This window comes from Salvia splendens, chromosome 8 (assembly GCF_004379255.2).
Source record: "Salvia splendens isolate huo1 chromosome 8, SspV2, whole genome shotgun sequence".
In the NCBI taxonomy this organism is placed as follows: Eukaryota; Viridiplantae; Streptophyta; class Magnoliopsida; order Lamiales; family Lamiaceae; genus Salvia; species Salvia splendens.
The window spans coordinates 11,911,179-11,927,877 of NC_056039.1; the positions used below are offsets into that span (position 1 = coordinate 11,911,179).

The 16,699-nt window shown below is 42.9% G+C and overlaps 1 protein-coding gene and 1 pseudogene across 6 annotated transcripts; one reads left to right on the forward strand and one right to left on the reverse strand.

Annotated features, from left to right (window-relative positions):
- Positions 1-2,248: 2,248 nt before the first annotated feature.
- On the forward strand, positions 2,249-12,722 carry LOC121745616. 6 transcript variants are annotated; one of them, XM_042139591.1, is made up of 8 exons: positions 2,249-2,345; positions 3,374-4,383; positions 4,459-4,800; positions 5,001-5,081; positions 7,585-7,761; positions 11,357-11,422; positions 11,510-11,746; positions 12,077-12,722. In XM_042139591.1, the coding sequence occupies exons 2-8, from the start codon at positions 3,378-3,380 to the stop codon at positions 12,295-12,297; spliced, it is 2,130 nt and encodes a 709-aa protein (XP_041995525.1). In that variant the 5' UTR covers positions 2,249-2,345; positions 3,374-3,377; the 3' UTR covers positions 12,298-12,722. The 6 variants fall into 6 exon arrangements, with proteins under 6 accessions (XP_041995525.1, XP_041995524.1, XP_041995526.1 ...); XM_042139590.1 differs by having other exon boundaries at positions 3,374-4,800; XM_042139592.1 differs by having other exon boundaries at positions 3,374-4,800; positions 7,675-7,761.
- A 160-nt stretch (positions 12,723-12,882) lies between these two features.
- On the reverse strand, positions 12,883-14,943 carry LOC121745759 (annotated as a pseudogene).
- Between the last annotated feature and the right edge of the window lie 1,756 nt (positions 14,944-16,699).

A 16,699-nucleotide genomic window follows, 5' to 3' on the forward strand; every position in this document is an offset into this window, starting at 1 on the left:
TCTCCTAGTGCTATCCCCAATGTGCAGGTACTCGCCGAACAAATCTGTCGTTTGTCCAGTAGCAAGCTGACGGATTGCTGCAATACATTTCTGGAGCGTCGTGAGATTGGGATGGCTAATAGCGCCGAACCCTTCTGCAGAAATAGCTCCCGCCGCATGCGGAAACGGCGACAGAATTAGGTATCTCACCATACCGGGTTCTCACAAAAGTAATCTCGTACCAACCTTGTGGCAGCTTCCTCCCGGTCACGATGGATGTATTTCCGGGGTTGCTTTTGACGCGCCGCGGCTTCTTCCTCCTCCCTACGTCGATTTGCTTCTAGCGATTCTTCCATCATTCGACGCATTTGCTCAAATGGATCCATGAATGGATTAAATTTGAGATGAAAAATGTAGAGTGTTTGAGTGAGAATAGAGAGTTTTTTATGGTGGATAATTTGTGGGAATGATTTGATATTTATAGAAGTGATTGGGGGCTTAAAAAAATAGAAAAAAATAAAATATTGGAAAAAACGGCTATAAACGGCTAGTATTTTTGGGGGAATTTTTTATATATTTTTTATTTTTTTCAGAATTTTTAAAAAACAAAAAAAATATTTTTTCAACGGATATAAACGACGCTCACTCTCGGGCCGACGAGTGGGCGTCACAACCGCACGGGAGCTCGCCACGTGGCCAACCCGCGTGGCGAGCCACCCTCCTCTCGGTGGAGGGATACGGGACAAGACGGAGCATCCGCATCGCTGGCTTGATGTTGTCTCGTCTCGCCGAGACGAGACCGAGACAACATCGAGCCAGCGATGCGGATGCTCTTATGCTCTTGAGGAAGAACGAAGAATTAAAATGAATAAAAATAGGTCCAGGCCCACATTCATACTTTTAGAAAAGAGCTCGGACGTGGATGCTCTTAGGGTGATGATGAGGTGTAATTAATTAATAATTATATATAAAAGTTATCTGGCATTTAATTGCCTCATGGAATAAAATAAATAAATTAATTAAATTAAATCCTAAATGATACTCCATCCGTCCACCATTAGGAGTCCCGTTTTTTTATTTAGGTTCGTCCGTGAAAAGGAGTTATTGTTTATGTTTATTATAAATGGTAATAGTTCTCACATTCCACTAACTCATTCTATTCACACTTCATTTAATGCTAATATAAACAAATAGGACTCACATTCCATTAATTTTTTTCTATCCATTTTTCTCAACATTTCTTAGAACTGTGATGTGACTTATATTTGCAGATGGAGGGAGTATAAAGTTTAAAGTTTATTGACTAAACTTGAGAAAGAGTGTTAAAAAGAAATCAAAATTAGAATAAAATCATAATCTTATACTCCCTTCGTTTCTTCATAGTTGAAACAAAACTATTCGGCACAGAATTTAAGAAAGGGATGTTGAATTTGTTAAATAAATAGATAAAAAAGTAAGAGAGTGAAAAAAGTAGAGAGAATAAAGTAGAAAGTGAATAAAGTAGAGAGAATAAAGTAAGAGAGAGTAAAGTAAGAAAGAGAAAAAAGTTAATATATAAGGAAATGACTCAACTATAAAAGAACTTCCCAAAAAATGACTCAACTATGAATAAACGGATGGAGTATTAAGAATAGTTTAATTACACCTTAGAATAGAGAAGATCTCGTTCCATATTCATATATTCATATTGTAACTCTTACCATATAGACATACAATTAATACAACCTTGAACCGTCCATATTCATATTGTAACTCTTACCATATACACATACAATTAATAATCCCTCCGTCCCATTAAATATGCAATATTTGCTTTTCGTCATATGATTTTATATAGTGTTGTTTGATGAGTTAATGAAGAAAGAGTAATGTAAGAGAGAAGAAAAAATAGAGAGAATGTTGGTTTTTCAGAAAAATTTCATTTTTAATTGAATAAATTAAAAAGAAAAATATTTCATTTCTAACTAGAGGACAGATGACATTTTTTTCCTTGTTTTCGATTCTCTTATACCATGGCAATATCCGGCTCTAATAGCAAATATATACCTCGAATAATGGAATACACTAACAAATTTATAATCACCGCGTTGATACAAAGCCACGTTTGTTGTTAAACAGAAAAACATTTGTTAGGAGCCCTCCATTGGACAGTCACAGAACGCACCATCACAGCTGGCTATTTTAGTTACAATCATGTTACGTGCGAAACCCACCGACCGAACCCTTTAAATCTCTTTTCTCCTCGAAGACCTAAGCGCCAAAAACATGATCTCTCTCTACACTTTTCTCTCTCTATACACTCAGTCACCACTCTCATATATTATCATCACTTCGAAGTTTTTCTTCACCGATCAGAAATTAATCTGGTATGAAATTTTGAAAATCCTCCTCGATTCTCGTCAAACGGGGATTTATTTATTATTTCTATATTCACGAGGGTTATTGATCAACTGATTTTGTTCCTTTAAAAAAAAAATCGCTAATGGTTCATACTTCTGCGGATTTCTTGTGAGAGAATCAAACGTATTTTATGATGCATCCCGACTGGTATTTGTGTCTCTGAGATTCTTATATGGCGGATGTGTGATAGTCCTTTTACAAGTGTTTATTCACCCCACCCCCCTGTATCTGTATCTTTGGGAGAATAGAACCGACGTCTATTTGGTAAATGTTGGGGTGCTTTTTATATTGTGATCGTTGATGCTCTCTTTTGTTTTTAGTTGTACCAGTCAATAGAAGGTTTTGGCATTTTAACTGATGATGATTATGAAGACCTGATTTTAATTCTAATTCTTACCTTTTAAATTGTGTTTAACAAAAAAATTCTTTGAGTATTTTTTTTTCATAATTTTATTTTGTTGAATTGGCCCATATTTGGCAGGGGAACAAAGCATCTGTGCTGGGACCTTTTTCAAATGTTTGTGATTTTTTCATACGATGTTTCATACTCGAACATCTAGGTGTGAGACATAGTATATTTTCTAGTATCTATTATGCATGATTTTGTATCTCTATTGTGTGCATAGAGTATATGGAGTGATGTGAGTAATTGGATTGATGTTTTGGTTGAAGAGAAATGGTATCAGTGTTCATTGTTTGGGAACTGAAGATAGGTGAATTTCATAACTCACCTTTTGTTTTCATTTGGCATGCCTTTCCTCGGACAAATTTTTATCCGCCCAAGTCAGTCTCAGTGGACAGTGAAGAATTGCTTTAGTACCCTGAAAGTGGATAGTATAATATTACTGTGCAAGACATTAACTGATTGAGTACTTTACCGCTATATACATATATATATATATATCTATGTATCTGCTATGCGTTAGGTGAAACTATCCTGCAATCAGCTGGAGAAAATGATTCTTTTTCTCACACTTCTGTTTAATTTGTTTAGATAAATGGGAAATGCCATTCAACCTGTATCTGCTGCTTTGGAGGAAGGGAAAGATGAACATAATCTAACTAACAACCCAAGTGGAGCTGATCTGACTAACAACCCAAGTGGAGATAATCTAAATAACAACCCAAGTGGAGCTGATGATGGGAGCTGGACTCATGGCGCTTGTAGTTATGAAGAGGAAATTATGTCCCTCCCATTTAATTCACTTGGCTATGATCAGTTTTGTGGACGTGATATACAAGAAGATTGTTACTCTTACAATCCTAATCTGAATTGCACAGCAGATCCTAAGGTAGATAAAAACTGGACTGACAAGTCTGAGTCCTGCACAAAATATGAAATGCTGCCTCCAGAACTGAGCATGAGAGGAGATGGTGCAGATTGTCTGACGACCTCAGCTGTCACATCCATGGAGTATGGTGAATTAGACATGAACCTCTCCCCACCAATGTGTGAGACTGCAACAGGTTATCCAATAAAGAATCATGGAGCAGAAGCTCAAAGTAGTAGAATTAGTAGGTTCCAGATGAGTGGACAGTTCTCTTCTTCAAGCACATCTTTGTTGCCACTTGTGGAAAATTTTGGTGCAAGAGCAAATAAAAATGTCCAGGATTTTCTTACTCTTGGAACTGGAGAGTTCAGACCAAATAGGAATTTCAGTATCCAAGAAATTTCCAATACATTGAAGGAGGCCTCTTCCCAATGTAACGATCCTATTACCGGACCCCACCAAAGGAACCTCACTACTCAATTGGCAGGTGCAGATGCTAGGATCCTTACTCATGCTGGCGGGTTTTCAAGATCTAACAATACTTCCTATGCCCCAAAATTTCCAAGTGAAGATCAGGAGGTTTCTTCTCGATTTAATAATTCTACCGTTAAAAACTTCCCGAAGAATGCCTCAAGTTTGCATCGCCTGTCAGGTGGGGATTCAAGGATCCAAACTAGTGCTGGTGAACTTGAAGGGTTTGCTAAGGACCTGTTGAACATTGCTCATTTGGAAGGTGAGGCTGCAACTGTGCAATTGCAACCTAATGCTGGTGGATTATCAAGATTGACACATAGTAGGATGCCCACAGGTATTGAAGATGGGGTTTTTGGAGAAACAGGGTTCAGGCTGAATTCCGATCCATTCCCCAGTCTTCACACTCTGCAACCTAATACACCTACTATGGCCCCATCAAAATGTTATACATCGGTGTGTCAACCATCTTCAATGCCATTGTCATCTGGAAGCACTTTACCATCGCAACCTAATTGTGGTTCACAGCCGCAAATAACGTCCACACATTTGGCATGTCAACCTATATCATGGAAACATGATCACTCTAGGAAGAATTCCATTAATGTGCCATCCATAAGTTCCCGACATTACAATTTGGACAGGGCCAAACCGAGATCCACCAGCCATGTACAACCAGGTGAGTCTTGTACTCCTACATTGATGTTTTTTGGATGTTATATTGGTTGTGTTTTCATATCCTGCCAGCTTCCATAAACTAGAAGACCATCTTGTCCAAGTGATTAGTTAGCTGGTGGGAGAGTATGGGGTAGTCTATTCATGTGACATTCGAACTACACATTTATTTTTAAGCATTTTATCTTTCCTTTTGTATGATAGGAAATCTTAGCCCTGCAGTAGAAGGTGCAAGAACAGGAGTTGCCAAAATTGGTTCTTTCACATCAAGTGTTCAACCAGCAGGTGAGCTCATTGACATATTCAGTTATGCAGCTCACTGGGATTTTGACCAAATATGCTACTCTTATTCAAGCCTAAACTAATTTTTCCCCGCAACTGGACTTTTATATGAGGAGAAACTCCGTTTTCATTTTGTGGTTCTTAAAAAGTGATTCCCTATTTTATTATTTTAGTCTGTTCCCTATTTGATCATTCATGTCATAAAAACTCTCTCTGGTGTTTAATTATTCAACGAATGAGTTATGGACTTAGTACTTAAATCTTTTACATTTTCTGTATATAATTGGAGAAGACTCCTTACTGATTTAGAAGGTATCTCTGGCTCATGCGAGATTACAGTTTTACTTTATAGTTCTCTGGAATTCTTTTACTCTTGGGAAATTTTCCATTGAGTAAGTATTGCAAATAATTAACATGAGACAAGTTTACGATAACAAACATCTACGTACTTCATTCTGGCATGTCTGGTGGAGGGGGCTATTCAAAGTATGCCAAAAGCTTTATTCATAGATGTCACGACCGCCCTTTCTAGGGTTAATAAATGCGGATGGTCGCGACTAAGAAAAGGGAAAACAAAACAATCTTTTCTGCAAACTATCGTCTCTAAATCTCTCCCTCTTCTTTATCCTCCTCCTCCTCAGTCTCCCCAACACTCTCCTTATTTGGGTTCCCTTCTTCCTTGAGAGGCTCCTCCTCTTCGTCTTCTTCTTCGGCACTCACGTGTGAAGTGACCATCATGAGCATGTTCTCGATCTCCCTGCCCATCCTAGGAGTCGAGGTACGAAGCCCTAACCTTGCTCTTTTGTGAGGTGCGGGAGCAATGTGGCTCCGTGTCATAGCAATACTTCTAAGACGAGCTTGACTAGGCGGGAAGGTCGGTGGAGGTGGGTAAGGTGACGATGGTCCATCGCATGAAGCCACTAGAGCCGGAAATAGCACCCCCAGTATGCCGCTCAAGTCTCCTCGTGGAGTGTACTCTGCCGGCTATTCCCATGGAGTTAGTGGGTCGCCCAGGCGGTAGAGCCATTCATGTGGTATAGCCCGCTAGAGTACACTCCGTGAGGAGACTTGAGCAGCCTACTCGGGGTGCTCTTTCCGGCTCTAGTGGCTTCATGCGACGGACCGCAACCTTACCCACCTCCGCCGACATTCCCGTTTGGTCAAGCTCGTCTTCAGAAGTATCGCTATGAAACCTCACAAAAGAGCAAGGCTCGGGATTTGTACCTCGACCCCTCCTAGGATGGGCAGGGAGATCTAGAACATGCTCAAGATGGTCCCTTCACACGTGAGTGCTGAAGAAGAAGAAGAGGAGGAGCCTCTCGAGGAAGAAGGGAACCCGGATAGGGAGAGTGTTGGGGAGAAAGAAGAGGGATAGATTTAGAGACGATAGTTTGTGGAAAAGATTGTTTTGTTTTCCCTTTTCTTATAGTCGCGACCAGCCGCATTTATTAACCCTAGAAAGGGAGGTCGTGACAATAGTAGTCAGTCAAGTTCTTTTGGCTCCGACGCAACTAACATATCATTAAGCCTTATTTTTCAGAAATAAACAGTTAAGGTTTGGTTGAGCTTATATAGTCAAATGTCGTTGAAATGATTTGGCACAATTTACTGCTGGTCCATGTATAATATCTTTACATACTTATATTCAGCCTAGATGTTTCAGTTTTACATGTCATGATCAGTGTTGTTAAAATCGCGCCCCGAGCGCGCTTGGGTCGCGGGTCGCAAGGGTCGAGACCGACGTCGCCCCATTGTGGGTGGGTGGGTCGAGATTCAGGGGTCGCCACTGGGGCGGCTGGGGCGAGCGGCTGGGGCGAGCAGCTGGGTCGATCGGCTGGGGCGAGCGGCTGGAAGAAGAAGATCGTCGGCCATGGCAGCTCAGAAATGGGTCTGTGAGAATGAAGAGAGACGAAGGGATGAGAATGAAGAGAGAAGAAGGGGAATGAAGAGAGAAGAAGGGGGTTTACCGAGACAAAAATTTTAAAAGGAAAGTAGGTGGAAGCTATAGCTAGGGCTCTAGGACCTATAAAAGTTAATAATCATTTTCTTCGACTTCATTTTTAAATATTAGTATTAATATTGGTTCATATTCTCTATTCCTTGAATATGATTAGTTCCTATTTAAATAAAAAAAATACCTTTAATTACCAATCAAAATTACATTCAAATCTAATTAAATATATTGTGATGTTCTAATTAAATTAAATATATGTTGATTTTTATTTATTGTGTTATGAGTTATGAATTATTTTGATATTTTGATCATTTCTATTTTCCATTTTATCTCTATTCACATGAATTGAGTCTACATTTATATTATTTGATACATTATAAACATTAGAGCAATATATTTATTTTATTTAATATTAAAAGGCAAAAAAATTAACCTAGCTTTGTGGGTCTCTCGACCCCGTCGACTCGTCGACCCGCGACCCGAATTTTCACCTCATCGACCCGGTGCGCCCCGCGACCCTAACAACACTGGTCATGATTTTGTTTTCCTCAGGACAGTTTCATGCATTTCATAGTATCAGTCCTATCGAAGCACCTAGGACCTATACTTCCCCTGAGATAATTGGGCTTCAGTTTTCAAAAGGTAGCAATTACCAGTCTGATGTGGCTGCTTCTTTTCCTGAGAGGTTGGGGTTTCAACCTGATTTTGCTACTGCTCGACACACAAGAGGTTAGTTACATGTTAGAACTTAGAATGTTATAATACTGAGTTATCTGATACTTATTTTTGTTAAATTTTGGGTTCTGAATGAGGATGTCAGTTAACTCTGGCTTCTCATTATATACTAACTAAATCTATTTTCTATGTCAAGAGAACACAAGGATAGATTTAAATAGGATAAACCGTTTTCGGTATCAACCCACTGGAACAATTAAATAGATGAATCATCCATCTGAATACAAATGCATTATAATAATGAAATTCATATGAAGAACTTAGATGTTGCTTCACCAGGTGGGGGTTGCAATGCATAACTTTGTTTGACGTGCGAAAAAGCATGAACAGATTCAGCCTTTAAGCAGGTGGGGCAAATGCCCCTCCTCACGGCTCACCCCTTCTTCACCTTTATATATTTATTACTACAAGTTTTCAGATATATATATATAAAATTATACCAAGTTCCCCTTCTCATATCTATAAAAGTTTCTTATATACTACAAAATCCATCCTTGAAAAATAGAACCTTTTGAAATGGCACAGGTTTAAGAGCATCTCCAGTGGGCGGATGTCCCACTCGGACATCCACTAGGACATCCCAAAAACATCTCCTGCCACGTCACTAGGACTTCCCATCCCACTGCCACGTCACTAGGACATCCCCTGCACAATCCGCCCTTCCCATCGCCCTTCCCACTAGGACTTCCCGCAATAAAAAAAATCACAATAATGTAATTACGTAAAAACGGAATTATAATTTTGACACGGAATACGGGAAAGCAAAGTACGGGCAAAATTACATAGTCATAAAACATAAAAAAAACATAGTTAGAAAAAAAACAAAATACATAGTCATTCAAAAAAAGAAAAATACATAGTCCAATATCCCTGGCTCACTCCGCGCTGTGCTCGTCGCCCGTGCCGCCCCCGTCGTCCCCGCCGCTAATCTCGGCGCCATCATCTCCAATGGGTGGCATCCCCAAATCGCGCCGACATCCATCGATGACATCCTTCAACATCCTCTTGTACACCGGATCGGTCGTGCTATGCCACCTATGCATGGTCCGGACCAAGCTAGTCGTTAACTGCGCGCGGGCGAGTTGGTCGATATCTTCTGGGGGAGCAGGGGCCTCTGATTGGACCTTGAACGACCCGCTGCTGCTTCCCCTAGCCCTCCGCTGCGCAGCCTTTTGCCCAACCGGGCGACGACGGCGGCGAGAGTCTGATTGAGGTAGCGGGGACACTTTGTCGGCTTCTGGGAGCTCGTGCGAACCTGCTGTATTCACCAGAAGCGTTGATCTTCGTCCGCTTCGCCCAGCCCGATTCGACTCCCCCACAAAACTTTGGGGAATCCTTCACCACGAGAAAGGCCTCCCACTGATCGAATTGTTTGAACTTCAAGGCTCTGTCGGGCAGTGTTGTCAAAATGTCGTTCGGGTCGCTCGGGTCGCCCGGGTCGCCTGGGTCGAGACCATCACCGCCCCAACATGGGTGGGTCGATCGAGATACAGGGTCGCCGCTGGGTCGGCTGGGTCGAGTGAGTCGCCTGGGTCGCCCTAAACACATGTTATCTCTGATTTTCTCAAATCTCTCACATGTTTTCTGACTCTCTCAATCACAATTCTCTATATATATGCATGCACCACATCAAACTTTTCAAACCTACTTTCTACACTTTAGAATTCGGCCTCTTCACTCCTAAACAAATAAACAATTCAAAGATCTGTTGCCGCCACCCTTCATATATTCCTTTGTTTTGATATTTTCAGACAATGGTTTCAATTATTTATTGTGTTATGACTTATGAATTGTTTTGATATTTTGATCATTTCTATTTTCCATTTTATCTCTATTCACATGAATTGCGTCTACATTTATATTATTTGATATATTATAAACATTAGAGCAATATATTTATTTTATTTAATATTAAAAGGCAAAAAAATTAACCTAGCTTTGTGGGTCTCTCGACCCCGTCGACTCGTTGACCCGCGACCCGAATTTTCACCCCATCGACCTGGTGCGCCCCGTGACCCTAACAACACTGCTGTCGGGGTACTGAGCAAAGGCACGGTTCCGGACAAACTCCTCGGACATACCGCTGCTTGCCTGGCGGAGATTGTTTTGGTAGAGGCCCGCAAATCGACTAAGCTTAGGCCTCAACCGCTCCCACTGTTTCCGGCACTGTTCGGGAACGCGACGCTTCACCCCAGCCGGTTTGTGTGTGTGGTAGGCTTTAGCGATGCGATACCACAGTCTGTCAATATGTTGGTTGGCACCGACATAGGGATCCTCGACTACTGAAACCCAAGCCTTCGCAAGCGCGACATTTTCCCACGGGCTCCATACCGTCCTCTTTCCCGTCTCATCCTCATCCTCCTCCTCTGCCACCGTTCGCGAGGAAGAGCCCGAGGCTTTCCCCTTGCCCTTGCCACGTCCCTTCCCCCTGCCTGGAGTCTCCCTGACTGGAGATAGCCCCAACTCCTCTAAAGAGAAAGTTTCCAAGCTGGTGAACTGAGTCTCCGGAACATAAGTGGAGGGGGTATCAGTAGACAGCATATCGATAACTGGCCGATAGACATCGTCCGCTTGTGGGCCCCTGCCACCCCCTCCCCCCGGCATCATCCCCGCCATCATCCCCGGCATCATTCCACCCATCCCCATCATATTTGGGGTCATGCTCCCCATCCCCGCCATCATCCCCGGCATCATCATATTTGGGGTCATGCCCCCATCCCCGCAGCCCTGGGCATCATACCACTCATCCAATTGTACATATAAGGGGACATCATCCCACCCATTCCACCCATCCCCGACATTGTCGGAACTGTTGTCGCATTTCCGCTAACGTTTCCCTCCAGGTCGATGGGAAACGCCGGAGTCTGCGACTCGCTCGTGGCAGGGGAGTTCCTATCGTTCTCCATTAAGTAGAAATGAAATTTGTAGTAAAAGGAGAGAAATTTGTTAACACAAGTGGTGCGAATGAAATGAAGTTCAACGAGCCGTATATATAGAGTTTTAAAAAAAAAAATTAATTACCGGACGTCCGACCCACTCCACAATGGCGGACGTCCGCCCGCCCGTCGCCCGCACGTCCGAGGACACCTGACGTCCTCACGGGATGTCCGTATCCGACCTTCGACGCCACAATGGCGGACGTCCGACCGGACGTCCGCCATTGGAGATGCTCTAAATGTACAATTAGTAAAGTAAGAGAGAGGGAGGAGAATGGGTAGAAAAAGAGAGAGGAAGAGGGAAAACAATGAAAGTAGTGTTAGTGGGTTGTGGGGGCCACTTCCTAAAATAGAAAGTTCAAAAAAATTCTATTTTTAAGGAACGGAACAAAATGGAAATAATTTCTATTTTTATGGAACAGAGGTAGTATAATTTTGCCTCTCCTACAACAAAATTCTGGCTACGACCCTGCGATTTTGTACTTTCTTTACAGACCCTTTCCTCCTTACCCAAAATCCATTCCTCTGTGCACTTAAATAAATTTAGATCCATGGTAACAACAAGTTCTTCCATGTTTTATTAGACAAGAATATATATCAGGCATATTAGCTTTATATTAACTGTTCCACTGTGATATGCATTTTTCATACAGGTCCGTATCAGCATGGGATGTCAACCCAATCATCTGCAGTCTTTCCTGAAATCGATAATTCTGATGGTATCCAATGTTAATGTTTCTCAACAGTAAAACAAATTATGGATCCACTTCTTTTGGTAATAGTTTTAAACATCTCTCATTTTGCAGGTCAGGTTGTTCCAGATACAAAACTAAATATTGCGCCTCAGGTTGCTCCTATTATTCTTCCACATCCACTTTTGAAAAGAAAAGCAGCTGCAAATCCCATTGCACTCTCAGGTCAACGGAGGAAAAAGATTCCACAATCTGCTATTAGTGATTCTCTTCCTCAACATAGGCAGAACACTCCAGCTATTACAACTCCTATTCATATTCCAACTTCACCTCTTCAAGTAAAATGGAAAGGTACATGTCCTGTTAGCAAATTTGGATGCAGGCTTAGCTATGTCATAATTTCCTGGATCCAAAATTGTCTTGATCATGAGAAAAATATCTTGGAGAACTAGACGAAATATTGTTGATATCTTTCCGTTCTTAATTCCTTATTTACTCCATGATCTGCTAGATGTGGTCTCTTATACCATTAGCAAGAGAGGTTTGATAGCTTTAAATAGATCCTTGGTTTTATGTAACATCTAGAGAAACAATTCTCAACAATTGCATTCTTACTACGCTGTATGCTGTTTGGTCCCAAAATGGACACAAACAACTAAGCTAACACATACATGCTTGTAGGTTTTGAAGAACCACTTGAACCAACTGGACAGAGGTGTCTCTTGTGCAAGAGGGATCTTTCATTTACAGCAGAAGGCTTAATGTACCAGCCCACAGCTCCGCCAGCCGTTGCTGTTCTTCCGTGCGGCCATACTTTTCACGACCGTTGCTTGCAATTAATCACTCCTGAAGACCAGTTGAAAATTCCTCCTTGCATTCCTTGTGTCGTTGGTGACGCTTAATCACTTTTGCTAACTATATTGGGCTAATCTCTTTAACTTTTCTGGTAAAGTGTAATTAGAATTAGAAAAAGGAAGGGAAGAAAAATAGGAATCATTTTGTTGGTGATGGAGGTAGGCGTAGTGTATGGAAGTGTACATAGATAGGCTTCCCAACTCCCATAATGATGGTTAGGATACCTTTTCTTTTTGTCAACAGGTTGCTGATTGGAATTTGCAATTACCAGATTAGATGTACATATGATGTACGGAGGAGCTTCCTACAATCTCATTTTGTCACAGCTTGATATAGATTTAACTTTTTCTAAACTTTTAGCTCTGTTTGTCACCGTGGATTTATGGGTGTGAAATTGGAATTTGAGTCTAATTCTAATCCCAGTGTTTTGGTACTGTTAAAATATTTATATGTTCAAATCTTCTTAATTCTACAATTTGGATTCCATATCAAAAGATTTTTTATTTTTGAAATTCCAAATAGTTATACAATTTGAATTATGTATGTAGATAGAACATTGTGGCAGCTCATGTAGAGAAATATTGACATTTAGTTGATTCTATCATTCTATGCTAGTTAAAAAATTCCAGTAAGAGGGGAACAGTGGAAAAAACTAAGAATCATTGAAGGTTGAAGAAGAGACTCCAAGGGAGGATGAGAATATGGCAGTGGTGTCGCCACTAAGGTAGCTCTTGAGGCGATCCAAGTCATCGGCACAATCAAGCATGGTGGGGCGCAGAGTTGGCGACTCGTGCGTGCAGACGAGCCCCAGCTCGATCAGCTCTCCAGTGGCGACCTCCCACATCCGCATCACTGGTGGAGACACATCCCTCAACGCCCCAACCAGAGTATGGTCCACCACGTTCTCCATCCGCCCACTCTTCACGTATCTGTGCAGGCTCATCCCTCCCACCAACATCTCATCCGTCCTCGTCACCATCTCCAGCAGCACCACTCCGAAGTTGTACACGTCCCCCTTGGTCGACGTCTCCGCCCCAAAACCATACTCTTCAAAACAGACACAGCCAGGAGTCAATTTGTCGATATGGGACAAGAAGGGGTTTCAGTACCTACCTGGTTCTATGTAACCAATGGATCCACATAGCATGTTTGCAGTGGAATTTCCTGCATTCTCAACCATCCCGCCGCCTTCACGGTCATGACGAGCCTGGATATCCCGAAGTCGGAGACCAGGGCCGTCATGTCGTCGTTGAGGAGGACATTGCTAGGCTTGAGATCGCAGTGTATGACCTTAACCGGAGAGTGGTGGTGCAGATAAGCCATCCCTTCAGCAATGTCGCTGCAAATGTTGACCCTCTGGAGCAGGGTGAGCCCCGCTGACCCTGCCCCGAGCCCCTTGGGCGGGTAGAGGTGGGCGTCCAGGCTCCCGTTTTCCATGTAAGGCAGCGCGAACGCCTTGAACTCGGGCAAGCTGCACGCGGTGATGATACGTATCAGATTCCGGTGGCGAATCCTCTTCAGTATCTGGCATTCTCTGTTGAAGACCTTGGTGGAGTTGCTTATCTGCAGCTGTAAAACTTTGACGGCGATCTGCGTCCCATCCGGCAGGCTTCCTCTGTAAACGCGGCCGTAGCTGCCCCCCAGCAGCCTCTCGTAGTCGAATCCGGCAGTGGCCTCCACTCATTCTTGGGAATTTCTGTGTCAGCTGATCAGGCGACTCTTTTCTCTCTTTTCTTGATCGTCTGCGTGAGATGTTGACTCTCACGTGCCGCCATCCTATCACGCAGCAGATCGTTGACAAGAATCCGGACACAAATATGATAACACAGAATATGATCAAGTAAGTTCTTGATCGGAAATAGTAGTGCTTGCGCTTGTAAGGTGGAATGCCAGGAACGGAGCCACAGAGCTTCGGGTTGTTTAAGAAAGATGATTTCGTTGTATAAGTTAAAAACGCCGCCGGTGGGGATCATTCCTTCAAAGCTGTTGCCTGAAAGATTGAGGAAAGTCAGAGTCTTGCTCTTGTTCAAGCTCGCTGGGATCTTTCCGGATAGCTTCTTGTTGGAGAAATCCATGGCTACGATGCTCTTGAGATCGCCTAATGTCTGCGGCAGAGATCCTTGAATAGAATTATTCGAGAAATTTACCAACTTGAGCGCGTAGCAGCTGGAGATGGTCCCGTTGAATCTGTTGCAGGAGAGGTCGATCTCCTGGACCTTCTCCAGCTTGCTCAGCTCAACTGGCAACGGCCCATTGAGCTGGTTGTGCGAGAGGTTGAGGAACAACTGCATTTCCTGTAGATTGGTAATATTCGGAGGCACTCTTCCAGTCAAGAAGTTGTGGGAGAGGTCCAGCTTGTGCAGGGCGAGGCATCCTCCTATGGTGGAAGGTATCTCCCCTGAGAGAAGGTTATTGTTGAGGAACAGGGAGTTTAAGCTAGCAAGATTCCCTAGATCATCTGGGATCCGACCCGAGAGATTGTTGTACGACACATCGATCAGCCCGAGGGAGGATAGCCGTCCTAATGCAGCTGGGATTTCGGTGAAGAAGTTGTTGGAGAGAGAGAGTTGTTCCAATCTGGACAAGTTGGGTATCTCAGGTGAAATCTTGCCAACTAGAAAGTTGGATGTTAAGTTGAGCAGTGTTAATTTGGATAGTCTCCAAATTGTTGAAGGAATCGATCCGTGGATCATGTTTTCTACGCCCCGGTAGTGCTCTCGGTTTGGCGTGTCGTTCCCAAAGATGAAACGGCTTCGTCTTTGAAGTAGCAGCACCGCTAGCAACAGAGCTCCGGCGAACGGGAGTAAGGCGGGGGCAGAGCTTCGACGGGGAAGATTATGCAGAGAGGGAGATAGCGTGAATGCAAGATGCTTGTGTATGTTCTCTTTAAAATGCAATGGATGCATGCCTATTTATAGGCCAAGTCCACCTGCAGGGCATTGATGAAGTCAACAGCTATTATGTGTGCCATGATGGCTTGACTGTAACCGCCGGAGGTTATTGACTGGTGCACTAGCCAGTGGGAGCTGAAGAGACACGATGCACCTGGACATGCTACACGATGGGATACACCATGGACCGTCGGGGTCCATCGGGGACCTTTTGTCTCCCATTATGCGTCGGGGTCCAGCGGGGACCTTTTGACTCCCGTTGTGAGTCGGGGTCCAGCGGGGACCTTTTGTCTCCCGTTGTGCGTCGGGGTCCAGCGGGGACCTTTTGTCTCTCGTCATGCGTCGAGGTCCAGCGGGACCATGACGTGGACTAGGACCCGTCGAGGATAGCGTGGAGTTTGGGGTGGTCTAAAAAGAACAAGCGAGGCTCTAACCACGCCCAACGACCAGCTCCAAAGAACAGCCCAAAGACCAATTGCCAAGGCACAAGGCACCAGGCACCCGGTGCACGGGGCACGATGTGCAGGTCGCGGGTCGGCGGTGGCGGCACGGGTGTGCGCGCGTGTGGGCTCTGTCACCCGTCTTATTCCACGATAATTATTACACATGATAATTCATCTGATTAAATATTTCATCAAAGAAGTTTAACATCCCCGATGTGGGATAATTAACACCTAGTTAATTAATCCCTTAATCTTTTCACATAGCTCATTTCTAGCTTTATTGTGACCAACTTTAATATATTATTTCTCACTCACGAGGAATCGGATTTGAGAAAATGAATATACTACGGTCATCTACTCGGAACGTAGATCGACTTTATTGCATTTAATTTTACAAAATTAAATGCCTTGTAATATTTATTATTAGTAAAAAATCATTTGACCAAGCACGATTCCAACAATCCCCCACATTAGTGGAAATTGCCAAATGCATATGTATGCTGTCACGACCGCCCTTTAGGGTTAATAAATACGGTCGATCGTGATTAAAAGAATTTAATGAACAGACGAAGAGAACTAGGGTTTCAATAACGAATTTGACCAACAATTAATATTCAAGAAAACGATCAGGAGTTTAACATTATCCAACAAAAACTCAAGTATCCAATATCCAAACAATTCAAGTTGCAGGCCCAAAAAATGATAAGTAAAAGCAATGTCACAGCGGAAACGACCAAGAGAAAGAGTGGCGTCATGTGTGAAGACACAACGACACTCATTATTCAAAGATAAACCATTCATTCTCCAATTTACTTGCTCAACACCACCATATTCTCGTCGTCCCTCAACCTGCACATAGGGAAAACACATGCAGAGCTGAGTACTTAATATACTCAGTGGACACACGCCAAAAATAGTTGATAAAAGTTATGTCATCCATACCATAGTGAACTCGAGTTTTACATTTAGAAAAGAAATATCATCGAGTATCACAAAACAATTTCATAGACTGGCAAGTCAAAACAATCTCCCCACTTTCTCAACAATCAATCAATCACATCCTCTTACCATAGTGCGACGAAAGTGTGGCCATACTATTCGCCCACGAGACCGGC

Excerpts from the sequence above, each read along its gene's own strand:
- LOC121745616 (XM_042139590.1), top strand. The coding sequence starts at position 3,378 with ATGGGAAATGCCATTCAACCTGTATCTGCTGCTTTGGAGGAAGGGAAA. Across the intron at positions 4,801-5,000 it reads CACCAGCCATGTACAACCAG|GAAATCTTAGCCCTGCAGTA; the intron begins GTGAGTCTTGTA and ends TTTGTATGATAG. Across the intron at positions 7,762-11,356 it reads TACTGCTCGACACACAAGAG|GTCCGTATCAGCATGGGATG; the intron begins GTTAGTTACATG and ends TTTTTCATACAG.